The 22736-nt window shown below is 41.7% G+C and overlaps 1 protein-coding gene across 5 annotated transcripts in view; it reads right to left on the bottom strand.

The window, feature by feature from the left end:
* LOC100695335 (N-alpha-acetyltransferase 15, NatA auxiliary subunit) overlaps positions 1–22736 on the bottom strand; it is a 50681-nt gene that overhangs the window by 8063 nt on the left and 19882 nt on the right. Inside the window, exons 13-20 of one of the 5 annotated variants that reach the window (XR_267020.4) lie at positions 13342–13470; positions 12854–13067; positions 11364–11557; positions 11181–11289; positions 8436–8534; positions 8196–8339; positions 7001–7150; positions 5027–6611 (exon numbers count right to left, since the gene is read on the bottom strand). Coding sequence is in view for 3 of the 5 variants with exons in the window: in XM_005458847.4 (XP_005458904.1) it covers positions 7077–7150; positions 8196–8339; positions 8436–8534; positions 11181–11289; positions 11364–11557; positions 12854–13067; positions 13342–13470 (963 nt within the window). In the remaining 2 variants the exon portion in view is untranslated. The other 4 variants (XR_003221171.1, XM_005458847.4, XM_005458849.4 and 1 more) reach the window with 4 other exon arrangements.

Here is a 22736-nt window from a genome sequence, read left to right as displayed (position 1 = left end):
TTACCATGTGAGGAAAAGAAAGGGGATGCTTTGTTTTGCTTTTGCCATGAGCAGGACAAGTGGGAGACTTAAATCTGGGGATGCTGATGTTCCTTTGAGTGAATTTCTGTTTTATTGATTTGGGTTAGACCATGTTATTACATTATAAAATGCTAAATGCTAAAAGGGAAACATTTTTTGATATAACTTAAGTTACCATTAACTGAGGTGACATAGGATTAATAACTGTACAGGTTTTGTTTCCAGGAAGTTCCAAGGATCCAGACTTTGCAAGGAGCAACGATTTTGAGAAGATTTGACATGATGATTAAATTGATTTTGTTCCTTAAACACAGGTTTTCAGGGCTGGAGCAAAATACCGGGGAGGAGGATGGCTGAAGTGTTCTGAGAAATGAAATGATATGACTAACCTTTTTTCCTTTTAATTTTCTAAGCTTGGGTGAAGCATGTTGAGTTTTTTGCCACATGAGATGTGTCAAAAAAGAGAGGGATTTAAGATTTAATTTGTTTAATTTTAAATGGGTTTTAGTATGATTTTATAACGATTGGGGTTTTTTGATAGTTTAGAGATGGTAAAATTCTTTAAATTCAAAAAAGAGAGGAGTAAAATGAACTGAATTCGGTTTAGAAGATAAATTGCTGGTGTTAATAAGAAGTTGTACACCAAACTTAGAGGGAAACTGTGGGAATAAAGGATATGCTTTGGGGAAAATAGTGAAGATTTTATGAGAAGAAAATGTGTGATTTCTTTTTGATTTTTAGGATAAGTTGTTATAATGTAGGTTTTAGAAAAAGAGAGTAAATAGATTTATTTCTAGGGTAGAGGAGAGCTTTTTATGAGGATGTTAAAAGTCTCGCTGACTCAAATGAATAATATTGGAGATTATATATGTAGAAATGATTTTTTCATACACATTGCATTTTTGTGCCTTTAACGGAGTTGTGGCTCAGAGAGTCGTCTCTTGAGGGTCACAAACTTTTGGTTAACGTTATGATTAGCCAATCTACTGTGAGAAGGACCTGAGTTATTGAAGGATTGCACACGCTTACAGACATATGGAGTTCATCAACACACAGGACAGTATTGATTTGAGGCCTAGGGCCTGAAATTCATTTAGCTTTTAACTGAATTTGAGCTGGCCCTGTAACAAGTGACAGACAAGAGGAACTGAATAGGAGTTGGTTGTGACTAAACTGTGTGACATGTAAAATGTTGAGATAACACATGCAGCTCTAAATTAGTCTTATTACATAAAAAGCAGTTACAGAATAACAAATGCTTGTTGAAGGGATCAAGTTTTTCTTTAAAAACAGAAGCAAAAGGGGAAAAAGCTTATATATTTTGGTTAAGTCTGATAAAGTATAAATTAGAATGAGTCATTACATTAAGAGCAGCAAAATGAAATAAAATGTTATATTAAAACAGGTTAAACACAGGAAATGTGAGTTCTAAAATACAGTTAGAGTTCAGCTTTTAGCTATGATGAAATTTACTTAGGAGCCATTAATAATGTGCTTACACTTAGTGATTAAAGTGGTTGTTTTTTCTTTGATCCTTTAGTAGAATAAGCAGGTATAATGATTTTCTTGATACATTTTCTTGTGATAGGTGACTTTAGATGAGAGGCACGTGCAGCAGCAGCGACAGTTTGTGTACAGGATGTGGATGATCAGATAAGGAGCAACAGGAAGCACATGCAGAGACGTGCTTCCTTTGATCCTCTTAAAGGCAGTGCTTTTAAGAGTTTTACAAATGCTGAGTACGGTTGAATGAGATATAAAAATAAAAGTCAAAAACCAAATACGAAATTAGGTTCATGTTTCGAGTAATATTAGGTTGAATCAGGTTTGAATAAAGAGAACCACTGAGGAACAGAGTAAGTTAGAGCCGTAGGAGGAGAAGGTGTTTTCTATCCTTTGCAGGCGGCCTGATTTCCACTAGAGAGGGACCCAGGAAAGGGATAGACCACTGGAGATTCACAAGTGTAGGGGGTCTCTCACCGGGTATGAGTGGGTTCAGGGGTGAGGGAGGAGTGCTGATTGAGCTCTGCTTGCACTCTTATTCTCTCCTGCCCCCGATCAACTTTAGGCTCGCTGATACTTTGGTGTGATTAACCTCAAGCATGAGTGTTCTCAAGTGGGAGCGGGCCTTTTATTATTAAGACCACCTAGATGACATGAGTTTGTCTGGTTCGCTAAATCACAGAATGCCGAGAGAGGGTCAGAGTGGGAAAAGTGATCCTAATGTACATGACGTCAGGGGTGGACAGGGAAGCAGCTGAATGGGCCAAGGAGTGACCCAACATGATGTATGGCGACCTCTGGTGTGCCAGAGGTCGAGAGAGGGGATTGAGAGGAGTAGGAATGTTTTACTGCTATTATTTGCTGCTATTTTTTATAATCATCATTAACATTTCATTATTAATAGTGATGTTGCATTTAGATGCATTCAGATGTTCAAATATATTGGTATTATATTAGTCTTTATTACAGGTTCAGTATAACCACTTCAAACTGTGGAGTTGAATTTATAATTTTAAAGGCTTTTGAATGTTTTTATATTCTTACACATAGTCTTCAGTGGGTGACAGGCGGAGTTGCAGGCTGACAGGAAACACGTCTGCAAGGCATGCTCTTGCAGAAGTGAAACTGAAAGCAGACTCTGAATGCAAGTACTGTGAGTAGGATATGAAACTTTTAGTAGAGGCTTTTGATTAAAACATTTATTCAGTAGATTACATATATAGTTCCAGTTAGGTTATTATATGTAAGGATGAGCCTCTGTTCTGGTGAAAGGTCAGAAGTGTAACGGGTGAGATGTGAGAGCATTTAAGGGCGAGACACACATACAGACACATATAGTGAGAGAGGTCACCACACGTACGCAGTACACAGCACGCACGCGCCCTCGCACGCACGCACACACACAGACTCATTTAGTAGGTAAGAGTTTATAACTGCAAAGTTTGGGTGCGTACGTGTTAGTCTGTTCCAGGAAGTGCACCAGATGTTCCAGAGAGAAGCGACAGCGAAGACGAGCTGAGGGGAAGCACCGACCCGAAGACAATGTTCTTTTAAAACTATGTTAAAGGTTGTTGACAGAACATTGGTGGTTTTGAGTTGACGTATGCTGTATTAAATCTGCCTAGCAACAGAAAAGGGGGCTGTACTATCTTAACCCTATAAAACCGTTGTCTGAATATGGTAAAGCAGTTCAATACTGATTGGGTTGTTGAACTCACACATGTGTATTCATTAAAATGCCGTCTAATTGCACACCGGACCGGATCTGTGGTTATTTATGGATTCCTCTCTCAACATTGAACCTTAGCAAGTTGTATGAAGTGCTTTGAGTGCTGAGCTAGAGGAGACAGAGCTCTGTAAGAACAAGTCCATTTGAACATTTAAGGTTTGGATAAAGGCAAACGTAAAACCGTTTCACGTGTAATCAAACTGCTTTGTGTTTGTATAACGGACAGGGAGCACACAGTGTAGAGATATGCCAAGTTTGGTTTTGGTTTTGTTTGCTTCTGTTTTTGTTTGCTTGTTTGTTTCAGCTCTTTGACCATGTTGGTGACAAACTTGTCTTCCACATAGATTTTAAACAAACCGGAACAAATGGCCAGAAGCAAAGTGCCAAAAGACACCATTTAAAATTGACTTTTGGCACTATGCTACTGTTGTGTTTAGACAAAATAGTTACTCTTCCCTTATACATATACCAGTGTTAAGTGGCTTAAAGTTACAGTGTACAAAATTTCCACCAATAGTTAGAAAACAGAACTTGGTTGACTGCAATATGCTTAACCCCTATCACGTGAATAATCCTAGCCAGGGTGGGTAGGACAGGACAAACATGTTGTAGGCAAGACATCAAAAACATGACATTTAGACGGTACCCCATAATGACCATGGTTGGTGTAACAGGGCGGCCCTTAGCAGCTGGAATCACAGTGAGACGGACCAAGGCAAGTGCAGTGGAACAAGAAGTATTAATTTGCCATACAGCTCTCCCTACAAACACTTCATTCCCATCTAATGCCAACTGGCAGCCTTAAGTACCTTCAGCTGTCACAGACTAAACCATTATTCCACTCACAGGTAAATTCTTAAATCCCAACCTTCCACCACATTATACAATACATCAATTTGAATAAATAAATATATAAATACATTTCACACTTTCATATTAATAGATATTTGACACTTTAATCTTATATCAAACCCGTTATTATAAAACCCCCAAAATCCAAGCACAAAAGATTCCCCACACTCCCTTAAGCCAAAGGCTGTATCCCAGTTCAGGGTCTGCAGCCTTAAAGGCCGCATTTGAAGGCCGATTACGTCACAGCGACGCGCGAAGGCTGTCCCAATTCAAAGGCTGCTCGAAATGCAGCCTCAAATGCGTTCTTCATTTCCCTGAATTTTAAGGATGTGGCGGTGTAGACTTCGTGGCCCAACATATCCCAGAATGCATAGCGTGGCGGTGGGTGTGGATAATTTTGCCGGAAAAAAAAACAGCAGAAGAGGGGCGTCCGAAGAGTAAACTTTTAAAAGTACTGAATATTATGTCACTTATTTATGTGCAACTGTTTAATAATGAAGAACATTAAAACATTACTGTTGGACACATGTCGGCAAAGTTATGTGCTATTAGTGATGTTAGTACTAACTTGGTTTTAAAGTCCTGTTCAGAGTCCATTTCTCTAAAACTCGACTGTCACGAATCTGTCCCAGTGTCACTGATAACTGCGACAACACGCTCCATCCTGCAACTTTACACGTGTTCTTCTCTTGCTCACTACTCACTCGCTTTTGGCAGAATTATTTCGATACCATGTCAAAGATCCTTTCAGTGACCTTCCCCCATGTTGCCATATTTTGGCTCCCAGTTGACTACAACTGGTTTACCTCTAACCAATGAAACATTTTAGCGTTTACTTCCTTACTGGCAAGACGTCGTCTTCTCCTTCAGCAGAAGTCAACTAAGCTCCCTCCAGCACTCAGTGACACCACGTCTAAAATTGGAGAACATTAGATATTCAGTGAAAGGTAAGGCTGATAAATTTGATCATATTTGACGTCCCTAACATTCTTCTATTCTCTTAAGTCTTTCTGATTGATGGATCCGGTCTTTATTGATTCCACTCTCTGAGACCATGAAAATGGTTCTCTATTCTATTCTTTGTGCCTAGTTATAATTATGATTTCCCTCTTGTTCACCCTTTTGTGTCACGTTTCTGTCAGTGATGTTTGTCTCCCTGTTTTATTTAGGTAATCCCCGTCCCATGTGTTTAGTATTCAGGTTTATTTCAGTAGTATTCAGTTTCGTTCCCGAGGTGTTTCCTCTCTTTCCCAATCCCAAACCTTCTGTGCATTTATAGTTGCAGTCTTTGTCTTTTGTTCCCTGTTTTGCCTCCTTGTTGCTGCTCTATGATTTGTACACATTTCCATCTCTAGTTAGCTTGTATTCCCCAGTGTGGATGTTTGTTTAGTTGCTGGTTTCCATTGTTACCCTTTCAGGCTGAAAGTTGAAAATTTTCCTGCAGACCTGCACAGAAGCACCGAGTTTGGGGCTAAACTCCACTGAGTATTAGCCCGTTAATTAAAGCATTCATGAGCATTTAAGGTTACACAAAGGATAAAGTGACAAAACAGCAGTTTTCTGACAATCCTGGATAAAACTAACAGAGATTTTGATTATTTTTATGCAAAAGTTTTCCATTTGCAAGGTGAACCAGATAAACTTCGGGATGCATTCTTTGAGCTATTAGTGCTGCCCACAATATCTGATGATTCAGCTTCTAATTTACATGCTCACACTGAGCTGAAAGAAATACAAACCATAATATCTTCCCACTTCAATAATAAAGCCAGTAACCAGATGGCTTCAACACTGAATTCTATGAAATATTTAGCTGCTGTCCTACTTTGTTACTGCCAAAAGAAAAACTGGTTAATAGACTGAAAGAATGTCTGAGTACCATTATCCATCCAGACCAAACTGGCTCTATGCCAGGCAGGCACACGTATTTAATCTGTGTCACCGAGTCAACATTTTGTATGCAGAACAAACAGTGGAGTCAGTCATTCAATAAAATAGTTCTACATGACGTACCCTTTAAGTTTGGTTTTGGACCCACATTTATAGAATAGACTGGTACACATCACAACTGTATACAACATGTACATATCTGTGGATCTTATATTCTAAAGTAATTTTAATGTAAAAGTCTACATACTGCTATTAGAGAGATGCCAAACTGTTGTTCATTGTTCTTGTAACAGTGACAATAACGATCTATTCTAACAAAGGCTGTCCTCTTTTCTTCCTTTATTTGCTACAGACCTACATTACATGCAGTTGTGATAATCTCGTGATGATATTCTTTGACATGTTTCTAATCCACAAAGTCCCCTCTGTCTTAACACTAAATCAGTTTCTGGTTTTTCTATAAATGGAGGTAAGCAGATGTATGCCGGTCTCCTCTTAGGTGGATGTTACTTATTTACGGTCCGTCCCTTTCACAACAGGGATGGACGGGCATCACGATCCAGAAGAACCTTCCACAGCTGATTTGGCAAAATAAGAGAGCAAGCAAAGCGGGAATCTGATGGATAGACAAAACAATACATTAAGGCTGCCAATATGTACTTTATGATGCTCTAATTTGTGGAAATCATTCTTTGAAACTAATTGAAAACTGATCTAAACTCACAGTCTGTAAAAAGAAAGGCATGTGTAACATTTGGGATCTTTAAATTTGTGTCGTTCACACAATTACAGAATATTTACAAAATCCCTGCATCAAGATTTTTTTCTGGTACTTAAAAATTTGAGATTATATATTTAAAAAATCAAACGTGCCCAACTCGACACCACAGATGAATAAATTCAATACTGACGCTGATAAGTCTCCTTATTTCTGTCACAGTCACATGCAGTGGATGCCACATTACTCCACAGAAAGGTTTCATATTCTCTTCCCCAACATCTCACCTGTCTGTCAGAGATGCAAATCTGTCACTGGCAACTTGACTCACTCTTTCTGGTCATGTACAAAACTCAGTATGTTTCAGGGTTTTTCTGAAGCACATGGGGAGTCCTGGGAGCGAGACGCGTTTACAGCTGTTCTTGGTGTGACCGGCTCTTCAACATCAGCAAACAGGTACGAACAGAGAAGTCAGAGAAGCTCATTTCTGACTGATGACAGCAATACAGAGGCAAGTTGTTGAGAATACCCTGAACTCTTAGCAAGGGCTACTATTAGCCTCTGTTAGCTACTATTAGCCTCTGTTAGCTGGTATTAGTGAAAAGTCTTTGAAGTGAAACTAACTTTGTTGGACTGAGGTTTGGTGAGTAAACTCTAATATGGTGTGAGAATGTAATCAAACTGTTTATCAGGGGCAACGTTTAATTTTTAGATACCAAAACAAAGGGTAACATTAGCTGGCATAATGTTAGTTATATTGGGTTATAAGCTAAGAGCAATATCAGCTTATAACCAGCTATTGTTGTTTAGCAACCTGCTGTCAGCTGCCCAGAGAGTCGCATATTTAATTTGCTAACAATAAGTGAGTGAAACAATATCAGGAATACATTTGCAATACATGATCCTTCATATCTTGAATCTAAAGGTGCAGGCCTGAATTTAAATTAGTAGCACGAGAACACTTTGAAACCCTTCGTCTTTGGTGTGCTGCATGTGTATGGAAATTGCAATTACATATGTAATTATGTACTGTGTGTCTGTGATCCTATATCCTTTTTCCAATAAACTCAGAAAATTAGCAACTTTAACTAAAATATACGACATTCGTCTGAAAATGCTCAAGACTGAAGTGGAAATGAGTAAAACAGCAGCTTCAGAAAACCTGGAGGACTAATGCTCCAGGTCGGCTTTATAAAAATTACAGCCTGGTTTCTTGGAAGCAAAGTATAAAGAAACAAGGACTGAACAAAAGATTTTAGCATAGTACTTATTTTCCTCTTATGCTGTGTGTAAAAAATGTTTTTAAACTCTTTGTTCATAATAACAGACCTGTGGTCTGACCCAAAGCTGTCACTTCTAAAGATTCTCTTTCAGACATATTTTCTAATATGTTTGAGCCCACAGTGTCTGAGCCCACAGTGTCTGAGCCCACAGTGTCTGAGCCCACAGTGTGTCATAACATTCACCACCAGGTTTGCGTACCAGCCAGTCTGTGTGGGATGGAGTTGGAGTGTTGGCTCAGGTAGTTCTTGTTGAAGCTCTGAGGGCTGCTCTCTCCAAACAGCCTGGAGATCTCATGCGTCAGCACTGTTCTCACTGCCTCTGCCAGATCCGTGCTCTCACTCACTGTAAGTATATAAGACAGAGCCCAGTGAAGCTTTAAACGGTGATACCCAGAGACAATCACAGCAGTTCAAGTAGCTCACAGAAGGTCACACTTACCTCCTTTGAAAAAGCGGACAAGACACTGATGCAGCCATGGATTTGAAGGTTCTATGTTAACAGCCCTCTTTATGGACTGCAGCATCAGCAGGTACTTCTCTGGAGAAAGACAGACGGACAACGTTTTTGTAATCTTTGCAGAATGTAAGACAGTCGAACTCTGAATTCATCCATCTACCTTCATTTCTAGATGTTCAGGCTGCTAGTTATTATTACATCTGTTAAGCTTTCTCAAAAGTTTCTCGTTTCCATGAGTCAATCTGCCTCTCTTCCATCTTAGTGCTCTTCTGTGCCTTTCAGATTCTCATTCAGGTGACGATCATCTCCACCTCGCTCTGGAACCAGGCCGTGAAGGAGAGAGCCTAGTGGCAGAGCCTTAGCCCATAGAGTCATGTTAAGGTGCAGCACAAATTAGCAACATGGGCCCGCCTTCTTGGGGCTCACCACCCCAGTATGTGAATTGGGTTGTGGTCAGCAGTTGAGGCCCCTGGCTACTGAAATAAGCTCTTGAGACTTGACACGTCACCTTTCTAATGAGGAGCCTGAGCCAGAAGGAGCATGAAGGTGAGAGATACCATCAGGTAGATGTTTCCCTCTCTAGGTTGGGGAATGTGTCCTACTGTGCTGTGATTTGTGCTGTTACTGGGGCAGATTCTGGAAGGAACTGGTGAAAAACACCAGTAAGTTAGATCAGGTAGCAGGAGAGGATGTTTGTCAGGCCTGGTGCACCCAAAAATATAATATAGTGAGGGCGCAAGTGCACTGCAGTACCAGCACGGCATGTCAGAGGCCATGGACCATGAGAACTTCAAGTTCATCCTCTGGAAGAACTTCAACAGCAGTCAGAGAAAGGGTGGGGACGTGGGAGTCAGAGTGGCCTGTGTGGTGCACCTCCCTCATTATAGCTCTGCTGGAAGATTCGCTCTGTTAAAATGGTATTTTTACCTTTCACTGGTGTCAAGTGCTTGCTCATAAATAGTCATCTGATTGTCAGGGATTTCCCTCTGACACAGTATGTTCTTTACCTTTTCTTAAAACTACATTCCTTCCTTCACCATTCTATTTTTATTTTACTGTATCCATAAAAGCACACTTGATATAATAGGTTAAAACACTCTGGGATAACTCTACTACAGAAAAGACAGTTCATCTGAGTTTGGTTTACGCTGTGTGAGGAACATTTCGTCGGACTACCACCACTTCCACGGCATTCCAGAGGATATAATAAGAACTCCAGGGACTCCGTGGATGGTTCTCCCCAGCCGCAAGCCCAAGAGGAGACGGACACAAAGGAGGCGAGGCTGCAGAGTGGGCCCGCTAGCACGGCTAAAGAAACAACCAATTAAGCCACCTCTTCCGAGTATTTTCCCCTCCAACGTCAGGTCCATAACCAGCAAAATCGACAAAATGAGATTACAGACTGCAGTCAACAAGTGTGTACGGGACAGCAGCATTGTACTACTCACAGATTCCAGACTTCCGGACAGAGGAGGCGGTTCATGCATCTACATCACTGACAGCTGGTGTAAAAACACAGACTGTAGACAGCCACTGCTCCCTGGATTTGGAATATTAGACTAAATGCAGACCCATCTACATACCTCGCGAGTTTACTGTCGTCATGGTAACAGCTGTCTATGTACCACCTGATGCTAATGCTAACTCAACCATGCACAGGGCAATAAGCAGCCAGCAGAACAGTATTCCCCATCCCGACGCAGTGCACATTATAGCTGGGGACTTGACCCATGCTGACTTAAGGTCAGTATTCCCCAGAACGGTATATTAAAGCGCTATATGAATCCAATCCATTATTATTACTATTATTGCAACAAGGGGGGGAAACACACTGGATAAAGCCTACAGCAACATCCAAAAACGCTACAGAGCAACCCCTCTACCACCTCTAGGATTGTCAGACCACATGTCCAAGCTGCTGATCCCTGCATACACCCCCACCCAGCCACAAGACGGTGAAAACCTGGCCAGGAGGTGCATCACATCAGCTGCATCACATCAGCTGCAGGATTGTTTTGAACAGACTGGAGAGTGTTTGAACACCAGGAACTCAAGGATCATACTGAATTAAGTGGTCTATCCACTTTTTTGGGGGCAATAATAGTTTGCAATAACCTTTCATTATTTTATTTATTAAGTCCTTCCTTTTTTGCACATTTTAAAAAATACACTGAAGTCTGCTGTGTTGTGTTTAGTTGTGCTTAGTTGTGCTTAGTGCTGACGTGGGAAAGTTCAACAATAACAACAATAAAGAGTTGTCTTATCTCACCTGACAGCATGCAACCTTTCTGCAAACAGTCACAGTCTGACTGCAATCACTCTTAGAAAGAGTTTTGATGTTTTGCAAATAAAGCTGTCTAATTTATAAATGCAGACAGCAATAATACTGAACCATACGCTTTTGTATGGTAGGGTGTGTGATGATTCCCATCTCCAACAACTAGGCTGTCCCTAAGTAACAAAGAGAGTAACAAAGACTCTCATCTGCATGCCCTGGATCTGCTTCTAAATGTTTTGACTCCTCATCCACACTTTCCCTCTTCATCTGCAGAGTTAAACCCTGCAGCATCAAAGCAAATACTGCTCCACACTAAACCCACACCTGCACGTCATGTTACTGTGACAATAAGCCAAAGATACTTCTGGTACACTTATTATGGGTTTAGGCACTGGAATAGCAATACAACAGTACAAACTGAGATGAGTCTGTGCTGAAGCCCGTCTCACCTTTCCTGAAGTAGATCTCAAAAGCCAGCAGATGAGTCTCAACCTTTTTCCGCACCAGGTTCTTAAGCGGGATTAAGAACTTGACGGCTTCATCCAAAGGATTCTCCGGCTGGAAGAAAAAGTTGTTTCATTAGTAACGTATATGACTGAGGCCAGCTGCACCAGCTGCAAACATCTGCCCACCTTGGCCAGTTTGTCTGGTATTAGCTCCTCTCTAGGCCCTCCAATCTCTTCGTCATCATCCTCCTTCTTCTTCTTCTGATTCTTGAGCTGCTTTTCCTTCTCTGCGTTCTTCTTCTCCTCTTCTAACTGGGCCTTCTTCTGTGCTCTTCGCTGTTTATTGCGCAGTTTCTTCAGCTCCTTGTCTGTCAAATTTTCTATAGAGAAGAAAGAGAAAACCAGTGTTATGACATAATGCTGTGCCTTATACTCCAGCTTTGCATGTCTGTTACGTCTGAAGACAGAACAGACCACAACTTGGTTTTTCTGCACACATGTTACAAACCCAGTGTGCAGAGACCGCCTCCTACTAAACTCACAGTCAACCAGTGGACACCTGATGCTACTGAGGCTCTAAGTGGTAAAAGGACTGATTCTTATATAGCACTTTTCTACTCTCCTGGAGCGCTCAAAGCACTTCAGGCCTGCTTTGAATGCGTAGACTGGAACAGTATGGAGTCACCTCTTTTTGTTATAGAAACTAAGATATTTTGACGTTTACAGTAAACTGCTGCAGATGTTGTATCAGTCTGTGGCGGCAAGTGTGCTGTTCTATACTGCAGTCTGCTGGGAGGCAGCTTCAGAAACAAGGACGCAAGAGAAGTGAAAAAACAGTGATGCTAGCTCTGTAAGTAGAGCCAGACACCATTGATATAATCAAGATAATCCATTTTCATCATGCACCACATGGCAAACAGCCTTTAAGCTGCAGTTACCTGTCCAGTTGCCTCTGGACAGGTTTAATCTAAGTCCTCAATTGAAACTGGATTATCGTTTTAAGTGAAATTCTTCCCAGGTGATACCATCCCCATGTGAACAGGCTCAAAGATATCAAATTCTGAAACTCAGAACTGTTAACGGCTTTTTTGTTCATTTTAGTTCAGCTTTTTGTTTTTTACTTTTTGTGCAGTGTCCAAATTTGAAAATGCTGTTTTCATGTACCAGTTAATGAGTGTACAGAGATAGCTTTACACAGGTTCTGCAAAAAATGCATCCATTTTTGTTTTCTGAGTGGTATGAAAGTTACACATCTTTGCAAGCAAAGACTAAAAAAGCCACACAAAAAAAAAACAAAAAACCCTCGACTGTTCTGAAAAAGTTAAAAATCACCTTTAACTCTTTAACAATCTGTATTTCAGAAGGTAAAATAAAGCCATCTATCCAAGGTTGGTGCTTCAATCCCCGCAAGCCTAATATCCTTAGAAACAAACTAAGCCTAAATTTGCATTGCGACGCATCCATCTGAGTATGAATGTGTGTGAATGGTAGATAGGAAGGACTTAGTAAAGCAGAGCAGAACAAAAAAAGTGCCTGTGTGATTGGGTGAATGAGGCAAGCTGTGTAAAGTGCGTTGAGTGCTCAGATAAGGTAGAAATATAAGAACCAGTCCATAACATCGTTAAAAGAGCTACTTGTAAATAAAAGTCGTTCTGCACATGCACATAGAGTCTGACCCGTGTCTGCCTGGCTCTCTTTGTTGTCATCAGTCAGAGGTTTGTCATGCAGGGTCAGGTAGATCTGTATTGCAGTACGAGCAGCTTTGTAATAAAATGGGTGCTGCCGTAGGACATCCTCCAGCTTCAGCAGGTCCACGTAGGAGCGCAGCGTCATCTTCCTCATGCAGTAGGTGTGGAAGTCAAACTGGTCATCAGTGATCTCCACAAAATGCTGATGAAGAGAAGAAGGGGGCAGCTCAGAAACCTTCTGATCTTTATGATAACTTTAGGTCGTCTCAATTACTTGGGATTAAGACTTTGTGCGGAATTTAGCTGAACTTGAAAGATAACGTGTTGAAATCTACTGATGTTTTAGAAATCTTTTATTTTTCTTTAAGCCAGAGATTGTCACCTGAATTAGAGAGGTGAGAGGATATTGTAGAAAAGATTTAAATGTGTGTCGTTAGCAGTTGGGTGGAACGTGTGAATATAAACAATGAACTCACTCTCTCAATTTCATGGCACTTCTTCAGGGCCTCTCCGTACTTGTTCATCGCCTTGTAGGCCAAGGCACATTCTGTCTGGAACCACATGCACTGCATCTCGTTCAGGTTATCCACTGCCGACGTGCCTTCCTGAAATACACAAACTTACAAACTTACTTTGTGCTACCAGAAGACAAAGTGAGGCAAATGATATGTGTTGGTGCTAAGCTGAAGCTGTGTAGCTGAAGAAAAGGTTTATGTAGATGACGAGGTTGGTGTTTTGTCTTCATGCAAACAGACGACCACATCTTTGATCTTTTCAGCTTTGAGCTGAACTTGACAGCATTCCAGTCACAGCTGCACTGACTCTGTACAGCACATCACTCTGTGACACAAAAGGCAATGCAAGCTACACACACACACACACACGCACGCACGCACGCACGCACGCACACGCACGCTCACACACACACACACGCACACGCTCACACACACACACACACACGCACGCACGCACACACACACACGCACGCACACGCTCACACACACACACGCACACGCTCACACACACACGCACACACACACACGCGCACGCACGCACGCACACACACACGCTCTCACACACACACACACACACACACGCACGCACGCACGCACACACACACACAGGGCGCTGTTGGAATGCTGCTACACAAGTAACCCCAGCAGAAGAGGTTACATGCAGGGTTCATACGCATTTTTTCAGGGTCAAATTTAAGCACTTTTTAAGCACTTTCAAGGTACATTTTCAAGCATTTCCAGCACATTACCAAAAGAAGAATGCATGTTTCACTTTGCATTACCTCAGTAAGACCATATAAAAATTAAAACAAATCTTAGGTCGACTTAAATGTCCTTTGTTCCCCTTTTGTTAAAACAGAGAAAAATGCACCACTCAAAAATACTGAAAAAGGAAATGGTTGTCTTATATGCATATAGTGTACAAACTCAAAAAACACATTTCTCTTAAAAATTAAAATTAAGAATCAGCTGCTCCAAAGAAAGCTCGATGAAGCTGAAGAAAAATATAAAGAAATCCTCCAACAGAAGGAAGAACAGGACACAAAGCAAAAAGACATGCAGCGCGAACTCAAAGGCATGCAGGAAAATTACAGAATGGTGAAACAAAGCTTGGATCAAACACTGCGCCAAAATAAAGACCTTCTTCAAGAGCAAGAGCAAGAAAGACTGAGAGAAGGAAAGTGTATTATCCAGGACTTTGAGAGTAAAAATCAAAAAATACAAGAATTCTGTGATGTAGTGAAGGTCAAAACGAGTGAACTGGAAGGAGAAAAGGAAACACTGGAAAAACGATGCTCACAGATGCAGAAAAGGATCGATCAAATGGCGAGAAACAACTCTGAGCTCATTAAGGGGATACTGTTGGAATTCAACAATTTGAAGCGGGAAAACACAGAAATGCAGGCGCAAAAGCAATAACAAGACAAAATACATGAAGGCCCGCAGTGTACGCTCCAAGACATCCAGAGAAGAAATGAGCAGCTAGAAGACATGCACAAAGAAGTCCAACTGAGAAATGCAGACCTGCAAAAGGACAAGCTAACACAAGAGGCAACATCCAAAGAGCTGAATGAAAAGCTTGGAGAAAAACAAGCAACATTAGAAGAGGTGGAGCAAAGATGCAAGAAACTTGAGAACCAAAACGCAGAAACAATCGATGAGTTGAAAACCCTCATCCTGGAGAAAAAGGCGCTCGTGGAAAAGTCCATGAAAAAGAAGAAAAAATGCTTCTGCTTGTTCCGGAAGCCATCAGTTGAGGGCTTCCTCAACTGATGTAGCCTCGTCTCGCTCCACCTCTGTTCACCCCCCAACCAGTCCCGGCAGTTGACTGCCCCTCCTGAGCCTGGTTCTGCCGGAGGTTTCTGCCCGTTTAAAGGCAGTTTTTCCTCCCCACTGTCGCCTCGTGCTTGCTCAGAGGGGATTGTTGGGGTTTTCTCTCCTCTACCTTGTTTATTTACTTGTTTAACTCTTACTTTGTTTCACTTTGTTTCGTTACTTACTTGTTTAACTTTTTCTTTATTTACTTGCATGTTTAACTTTTTTTTCAACTTATCTTACAAAATAATAAACCAATTGAATATATCCTTTGAGTATTTTTCATCTAATCTTTACAGAATTTTACCAAAACATTTTCAAACATTCAGATCCGTCTTTTATTTTCTGCTTCAAACCTCATAAATGGTGAACTAAAAACCCTGGAATAAGGTTTGAAACACTGAAATTGTTTCAGCTGAAACTGGCAAAGTCATAGGTGTGTGTGTCACAGGTGACACGGTGTCGCTCGTCAGGTCATCATGTTTAGGGTCTTTCACTGCAAAATTATTTAGGCCAAATCTTTAAAACGGTGTCAAATTTTCAATTCATTTCAATCACACAAATGCAGAAATAATTATTTGCAGTACTTATCTGATTTATTATGAGAATGTCATGCCTGATCATTTGTACCCACACCACCAAAAATGGGGGCAAAACGGAGATGATCACGTTTAAACAGTTATAACACGAGGTCAGAAATATAAGTGAAAAAATAAATAAATTGATTTTTTCTATGTTTGAGTCACAGTGACTTTTAAAGTGTTTGTGCTAATAACACCATGTACAGTAAGACAGGCATGGAGAACAGCACTGACCTGGAGAGGCTTTGAACAGATGACACACTCAGTTCAATTCAACATCAAGACTTCACAAATGCACAAGCATCTATTTAATCTATCATCTGTGATATTATTATGTAAATTATAATGTATTGTTCATCTCCCTTAAATAAACATGCAGCCTTAAAGTATGAAATATTCATTCATCAAAACACTAAAATTCGTCTGTTAAATTGTTTAATGTGTAGGTGCTCACGATAAACCAATTTTGGGAACTTAGGTAGCACAAAAAAGTGGCTATTCTTTGTGCCCATATGGATCAGTCCCTCTTATTACCATTCTTTCCTTAAGCTTTCAGTTGGCTAGTTAAGTGTCAGACTAATGTTTAAAGCTTTCACTTGAGTGAAGTAACTCACATTACTGCTACTGCTAAGTAATGTTAGCTAAGTTTACAGCATATTCCATAAATCACCATGCCATAACTAACTGCTATACTAGCACTGCCATACTCTATCACACTCAGTGCATTTCTCCAGCACGTTTGACAGGTAGCAGAATAAAAGTTTTAAAAATTAGCATGTGTTATGTGCACATACTCGAAAATTATTTACTAGGACTCACCTGTCATGTGACTCAAGAGTGCAAATTCCGCCAGTGTCATTTTCCATCAAACACTCATTAAAACAGCAACGTCAAGTTAGCGCACTCATCCCCGACTGTGCGGGGGTAGGGGCGGGGTCACACATTGAAACAGACTGACATGCAGGGGCGCAAGGCAGCCCAGGCGGGGAAATGTTGCTTTTACACTTTGCGACTCATTTTATTTCTCTATCTGATAAAACTATTCGGTCAGATAGTTATTTGTGGTAAATGAAATACGGTTTCAAGCACATTTAAGCACCACATCTGAAATCCAAGCACTTTTCAAACCTTGAAAAGACAATATTCAAATTCAAGCATTTTCAAGGACTTCAAGCACCCATACGAACCCTGTACATGAATAGGATGAGTGATCCTATGGAATCTTCGATACCCAGAATCTAGGTTGACGCCGAAACTTGAGGTTACTCTATTCCGTAACCCCCGTTCTCTGATAACATGAGTGAGGTGTCTCACTATGGGGAACGCTCTCTCAGCGTTGTCCTCAGAAGCCTCTATATCATTACTCCAGCCAGCATTGGCTGGCAGTCGTGACGCTTGCATCAGGGAGGGGCCACCCTCCCTATAAAAGGGTGTGACGCAGCGTCACCCGTCATTCAAGATAAGCTCACCTCTTCCTCGCTTCGTGCAAGGAGGGTGATCTGGTGAGACACCTCACTCATGTTATCAGAGAACGGGGGTTACGGAATAGAGTAACCTCAAGTTCTCTTTCAAACATTCGTTTCGGTGTCTCACTATAGGGATATGCAGACTCCCGTATTGCCAGATAAGCCCATCTGAACAACTGACTGCCAACTTAGGAGGTCTCGTGGGGACCCACACTTAACACAGTGTGGGCTAGAGATGGTGCAGTGACATCCAACCTGTAAAACCTTGCAAAGGTCAAAGGTGAAGCCCAGCTCGCCGCTGCACATATCTCTTCTATAGAGACACCCCTAAAAAGGGCCCAAGAGTTTGCTAACGGGCTTGCCGAGATGTGGTTTAGCCCAGGAAACAAACAGCTGATCCGACCTCCTGAAAGCCTTCGTTCTCTCTATATAGGTACATAAAGCCCTAACTGGACAGAGAGCATGTAGGCGCTCCTGTTCAGGGGAGGAGAAAGGAGGAGGGCAAAAAGCTTCCAGCTCCAATGGGGTGCATTGGAGAAAAGGATTTTTGGGCACAAAGGCCGGATTTGGCCTGAGTGTGACTCTAGAGTTATCCCGCGTGAATCGGGTGCACTCTTTGTGTATTGACAGCGCATGAATATCACTGACACGCTTCGCAGATGCGAGAGGCAGGAGCAATGCAGTCTTCAAAGACAGGATTTTTATTTCCACCTGGTTTAGTGGTTCAAATGGTGGCTGTGAGGGGGCGCTAGCAAGCCAGCAATGGAATAAGACGTGTTTCTGAAGGCTCCCGCTAACAGAGTTTCAGAAAAAAAAAATTTTCAACCAGAAAGTTTCATTTTGTGTCACAGGGGAAGCTAACAGTTTTATATACCATATTACAGCTTCATTCGAGACAGAAGGGCATCTAACCTAAGAAAATATAAGTACACAGGAGGAACGGCGGCTAGGCCCGGCACATCCTCGGGCGAGAGTACCAATGATGACCCAAGTGCGGCGCCCAGCTCAGCGACCACTGAGGAACAGACTCAGCAGAGAGATGGGCGTTTTGTGGATACTGATGCCCTAAAATTGCAGCTTCTTCGATCCATCAAAGACGATATCAGTGCAGTGTTAAAAGAAGAACTCAGGAATGCACTGAAAGAAGATTTTGATAACATTAGGGCTGACGTGCAAGAAGTGAGAAATGAGATCGCTAACAGTACGGCGGCGGCACGCGCTGAAATTGATGGAGTTAAGGCCACAGTGAAAGAAGTAGAGGACGGGCTGTCAATGCGGAGCGATGAGGTGGTCACCTTACAGTGAAGACTTAGAGGAAGGAGCTGTCTGACCTGAAGGATAAATGTGATGACATGGAAGGCAGGATGCGGAGATCTAATATCAAAGGGGTCCCGAAGGGCCCGGATTCGAGCTCCACCACGGCCGTATCCGCGCTACTACGTGAAGTGCTGGGTATGGACAAAGATGTTATTGTCGACCGCTCACACAAGAGTCTGGTCCCGAGAAAGCCAGGTGGTAACCCGCGGGCCATCATAGCCAAGCTTCATTACTACCAGGATTGTGTGGAAATTCTACGCCGTGCCAGGACCCAAGCTCCGCTGAGGTTCAATGGACAACCAATTGCAATATTCCCGGATTTTACGACCTCGGTGGCCCGAGCTCGGGCTGCTTTTACAGAAGTCCGGAAACTTCTCCGTGAACAAGAAGGTATCCGCTTTGGGATCAGGTTCCGAGCGCAACTTTGTATCACGCACAACGGGGAGGAGAAAGAATTTCTGGATGCGGCGAAGGCAATGGAATATGTTAAAGAACATATTATTAACGTTTGAGGAGGCTGCGCCTGATGCCCTATGTGGGAGCGCCGTGCCTAAGTTCAGCGCTACGGTTGGTTGTCTCAGTTACTGCTGCGTATACATGACTCTGTTTATCATAGCGTTCGCACTGTGATGAAAAGTTTAAAGAGACACTTCTTGTTAAGACATTTAAACCTATTTCATAAGCACATTTTGGTTCATTTTATTTCATGACAATACCATTGGGTTTCGAAAAGTTCTATACCCTGTTTGGACGTCGATTTTTTTTTTTTTTGTAGGATATGTCATGTCACACGGTCAGCGGGAGCCTAAGGGTCTGGGCTTATAGTAAACCAAACAAGCACTAGGCTATATGTGTGGATCTGTTTGCAGGGGGTTTTGCAGTCACCATGTTCAATCTGGTGTAATTGCTCATTATGTTCTTGGTTTGGGCTTCAGCCAGATATGTTTATTTTACTTATCACTGTGTGTTTTCTTTTGTTTTTTGTCCCTTCTCTTTTCTCTTTTCTCTATGCGTGTCTTGCATCTGGGGTTTTCATATTTTACTATTTGAGCAGGGATGAGTAGAGCGCAATCATTCAGTGATTGGGTGGTAAATTTTGTAAGTTGGAATGTAAAATCACTTAACCATCCCGTCAAGCGGAAAAAGGTTCTTACTCATCTACAACGACTTAGAACAGATATAGCATTTCTCCAGGAAACGCATCTGCGTACCTCTGATCATTTTCGAATCAAGTCTGGATAGGTAGGTCAGATATATCACTCTAAATTTAATTCTAAAGCCCGGGGGATAGCGATCTTGATAAGCAAAACTCTACCATTTATAGCCACAACTGTAGATGAAGACCCTGCAGGCCGTTTTGTTGTAGTTGTAGGACATTTATATGGTTTCCCCTTGATTCTAGCAAATGTCTATGCCCCTAACTGGGACGACCATAGTTTTTTCACTAACGTCTTTGCACGGCTTCCCAACATGGCAACACATAATATTTTTGGTGGGGACCTAAATTGCTCATTATCTGCTATGGACCGCAGCTCGCACAAAAGCACGCCTGTTTCAAAATCAGCACGTGTTATTCAGCGTTTTCTTCATAGCTATGGGTTAGCTGATGTATGGAGATTCCGTAACTCAAGTCAGTATTGTTATTTTTCTAATGTCCATAAAACATATACTCGCATAGATTATTTCTTTCTGGACAAAAAACTCCTCCCTTCAGTAACAGACTGTGATTACAAGGCCATGGTGATTTCAGATCATTCACCTGTTGTTGCGTATTCCCAATGCCTACTCTAATTATCGGCCATGGAGATTCAATCCAGTATTGTTAGCAGACGAAGAGTTTGTTAATTATATTAGGTCTCAAATACATTTCTTTCTTGCTATCAATCAAACTCCAGGGATGTCACCATCAACTGTTTGGGAATCCCTAAAAGCATATCTGAGAGGCCAGATAATCTCATTTTGTGCGAACAAAAAAAAGAACGATACTGAGCGACTCTCTCAATTAGCTGATGAAATTACTAAACTAGACGCTGTATATAGCCATTGCCCTGATCCGGTATTATATAAACGTAGGCTGAAATTACAAACTGAATATAATCTTATATCTAAAAAACAGGCTGAGTATCGAATTTCGAAGCTGCGTAGTTACTCGTATGAACATGGAGAAAAAAACAGGCAAGCTGCTAGCTCATCAGCTATGACAAAGAACAGCTAATCAAGCTATCCCTGAGATCCGGAATGACCAGGGAATAAGGTGTACGGATAACCAAGGTATAAACAATAGTTTTTTTAAAATACTATCAGACTTTATACAGCTCCCCCCCAGCTAAAGATGACCTGGCACTAGAAAATTTCTTTGAGAAACTTGATATCCCTTCCTTAGGAGAAGATGCAGCCACCAGTTTGGAGGAGTCCATTTCTAATGCTGAAATTGAAATGGCCATACGGAGTATGCAGTCTGGAAAAGCTCCTGGCCCTGACGCGCATCCTTCTGATTAGGGATGGGTACCGGTTCTGACATAAACGGTAGTAACCAGACCGAAAAGCAGCGCACATTTCGGTGCTTTATTTCGGTGCTTTTTTTTTCCTGAGCCAATTCTAGCCAATCATTTTACGTTTCCGAGGATAGTAGGCGGGGCCAGGTACGTACGTTCTTTTAGAGCAGAGCTACAGATTAAAAATGCCCAAGGCGAAGCGGTCAAAGTCTGGCTGTACTTCACAGCAAAAGATGCAAACTCAGCAGCCTGCAACAAGTGCTTTAAGCTGATACTGTGATACTGTCAAAGGAGGTAACACCTCAAATCTGATGAAACACCTGGCGACGCATAGCGTGTTTTTTTTTAAAGCCGAGAAATGCGCCGTGTTTGATAGCTTGCTGCGAGACCTCACACCGTGCACATCTACTGCGGGTGTGGTGCCTGTTATCAGACCCGGAGTTAGCAACATCCCCCAAATACCCGAAGAGTAGAGTCCTGGCCCCTAGTCCTGCCACCGTAGCAGAAATGACGAGGATGATGATGGCAGCAGCAGCCGTTCTCCTCTGCGTGAGTAGCTTCATGTTGTTCGTGTGTAATTACGTTGAGTAGGCTAACCACATTATTACTTTAATGCATGTAAGGTGAACTAGCAAACACCATCGTAGTTACATGCGGCTGTCTTCTTGTTTGATGGCAGATACTCCCTTCACCCTGGCCAAAAAGGCTAAAATGACCAAAAAAAAGTGGAAAACAGTTAAACATGATAGGTTTTTGGACAAAGTTTGTGTTTTTTCCATTGTTTAAGCACTGCTTCCAGCCAAGAGTGAGACCATATATGCCCTATAGCTGCAGAAAAGGATAACATTGTTATCTTTTTACAAAAAAAACAGCTAAACATGAGAAGTTTTTGGACCAATTTTGTGTTCTCCATTCTTTAAGCACTGGTTTGAGCACCGTTTAAGCACCGGCACCGTTTCAAAAGTACCGGTTTGGCACCGGTATCGGATAAAACCTAAACGATACCCATCCCTACTTCTGATTTTTTCAAGAAGTTTTCTAACCAATTGAACCCATTGTTAAAGTCAACTTTTGAAGAATCTTTCCTCTCACAATCCTTGCCTTCAACAATGCGTCAAGCAGTGATCTCCCTAATTCTAAAAAAGGATAAGGATCATTTAGATTGTGGCTCATACCGTCCAATATCTTTGCTGAACACGGACACCAAGATCCTTGCTAAAGTGTTGGCCCGCCGTTTAGAGAAACATCTGCCCTCCATTATCTCACCCGATCAGACAGGCTTTATCAAAAATAGGTATTCGTTTTTTAATATTAGACGTTTATTAAATATAATCTATAGCCATGTCAAAGGTAATGTATTGGAAACTGTAATTTCGCTTGATGCAGAAAAAGCGTTTGATCGGGTGAGATGGGACTTTCTTTTCCATACGCTTAAAAAATTTGGCTTCGGGAGTAATTTTGTATCCTGGATAAAAGTATTGTACTGTTCCCCTGTAGTGGCCATTCGGACCAACAATAGTCTGTCCCCCTTTTTTCAGCTTCAGCGTGGCACACGACAGGGGTGCCCTTTGTCACCTCTTCTTTTTGCCATCGCAATTGAACCGCTAGCTATTGCTCTGAGACATTGTGTTGATGTTGAGGGAATACATCGTGGGGATGTCGAACATAAAGTCTCTCTTTAT

The sequence above is a fragment of the Oreochromis niloticus genome, linkage group LG2 (genome assembly GCF_001858045.2).
Source record: "Oreochromis niloticus isolate F11D_XX linkage group LG2, O_niloticus_UMD_NMBU, whole genome shotgun sequence".
Classification (NCBI taxonomy): Eukaryota; Metazoa; Chordata; class Actinopteri; order Cichliformes; family Cichlidae; genus Oreochromis; species Oreochromis niloticus.
Note: the sequence above shows the minus strand (reverse complement) of the source record. Positions and strands in the feature narration are given on the sequence as shown.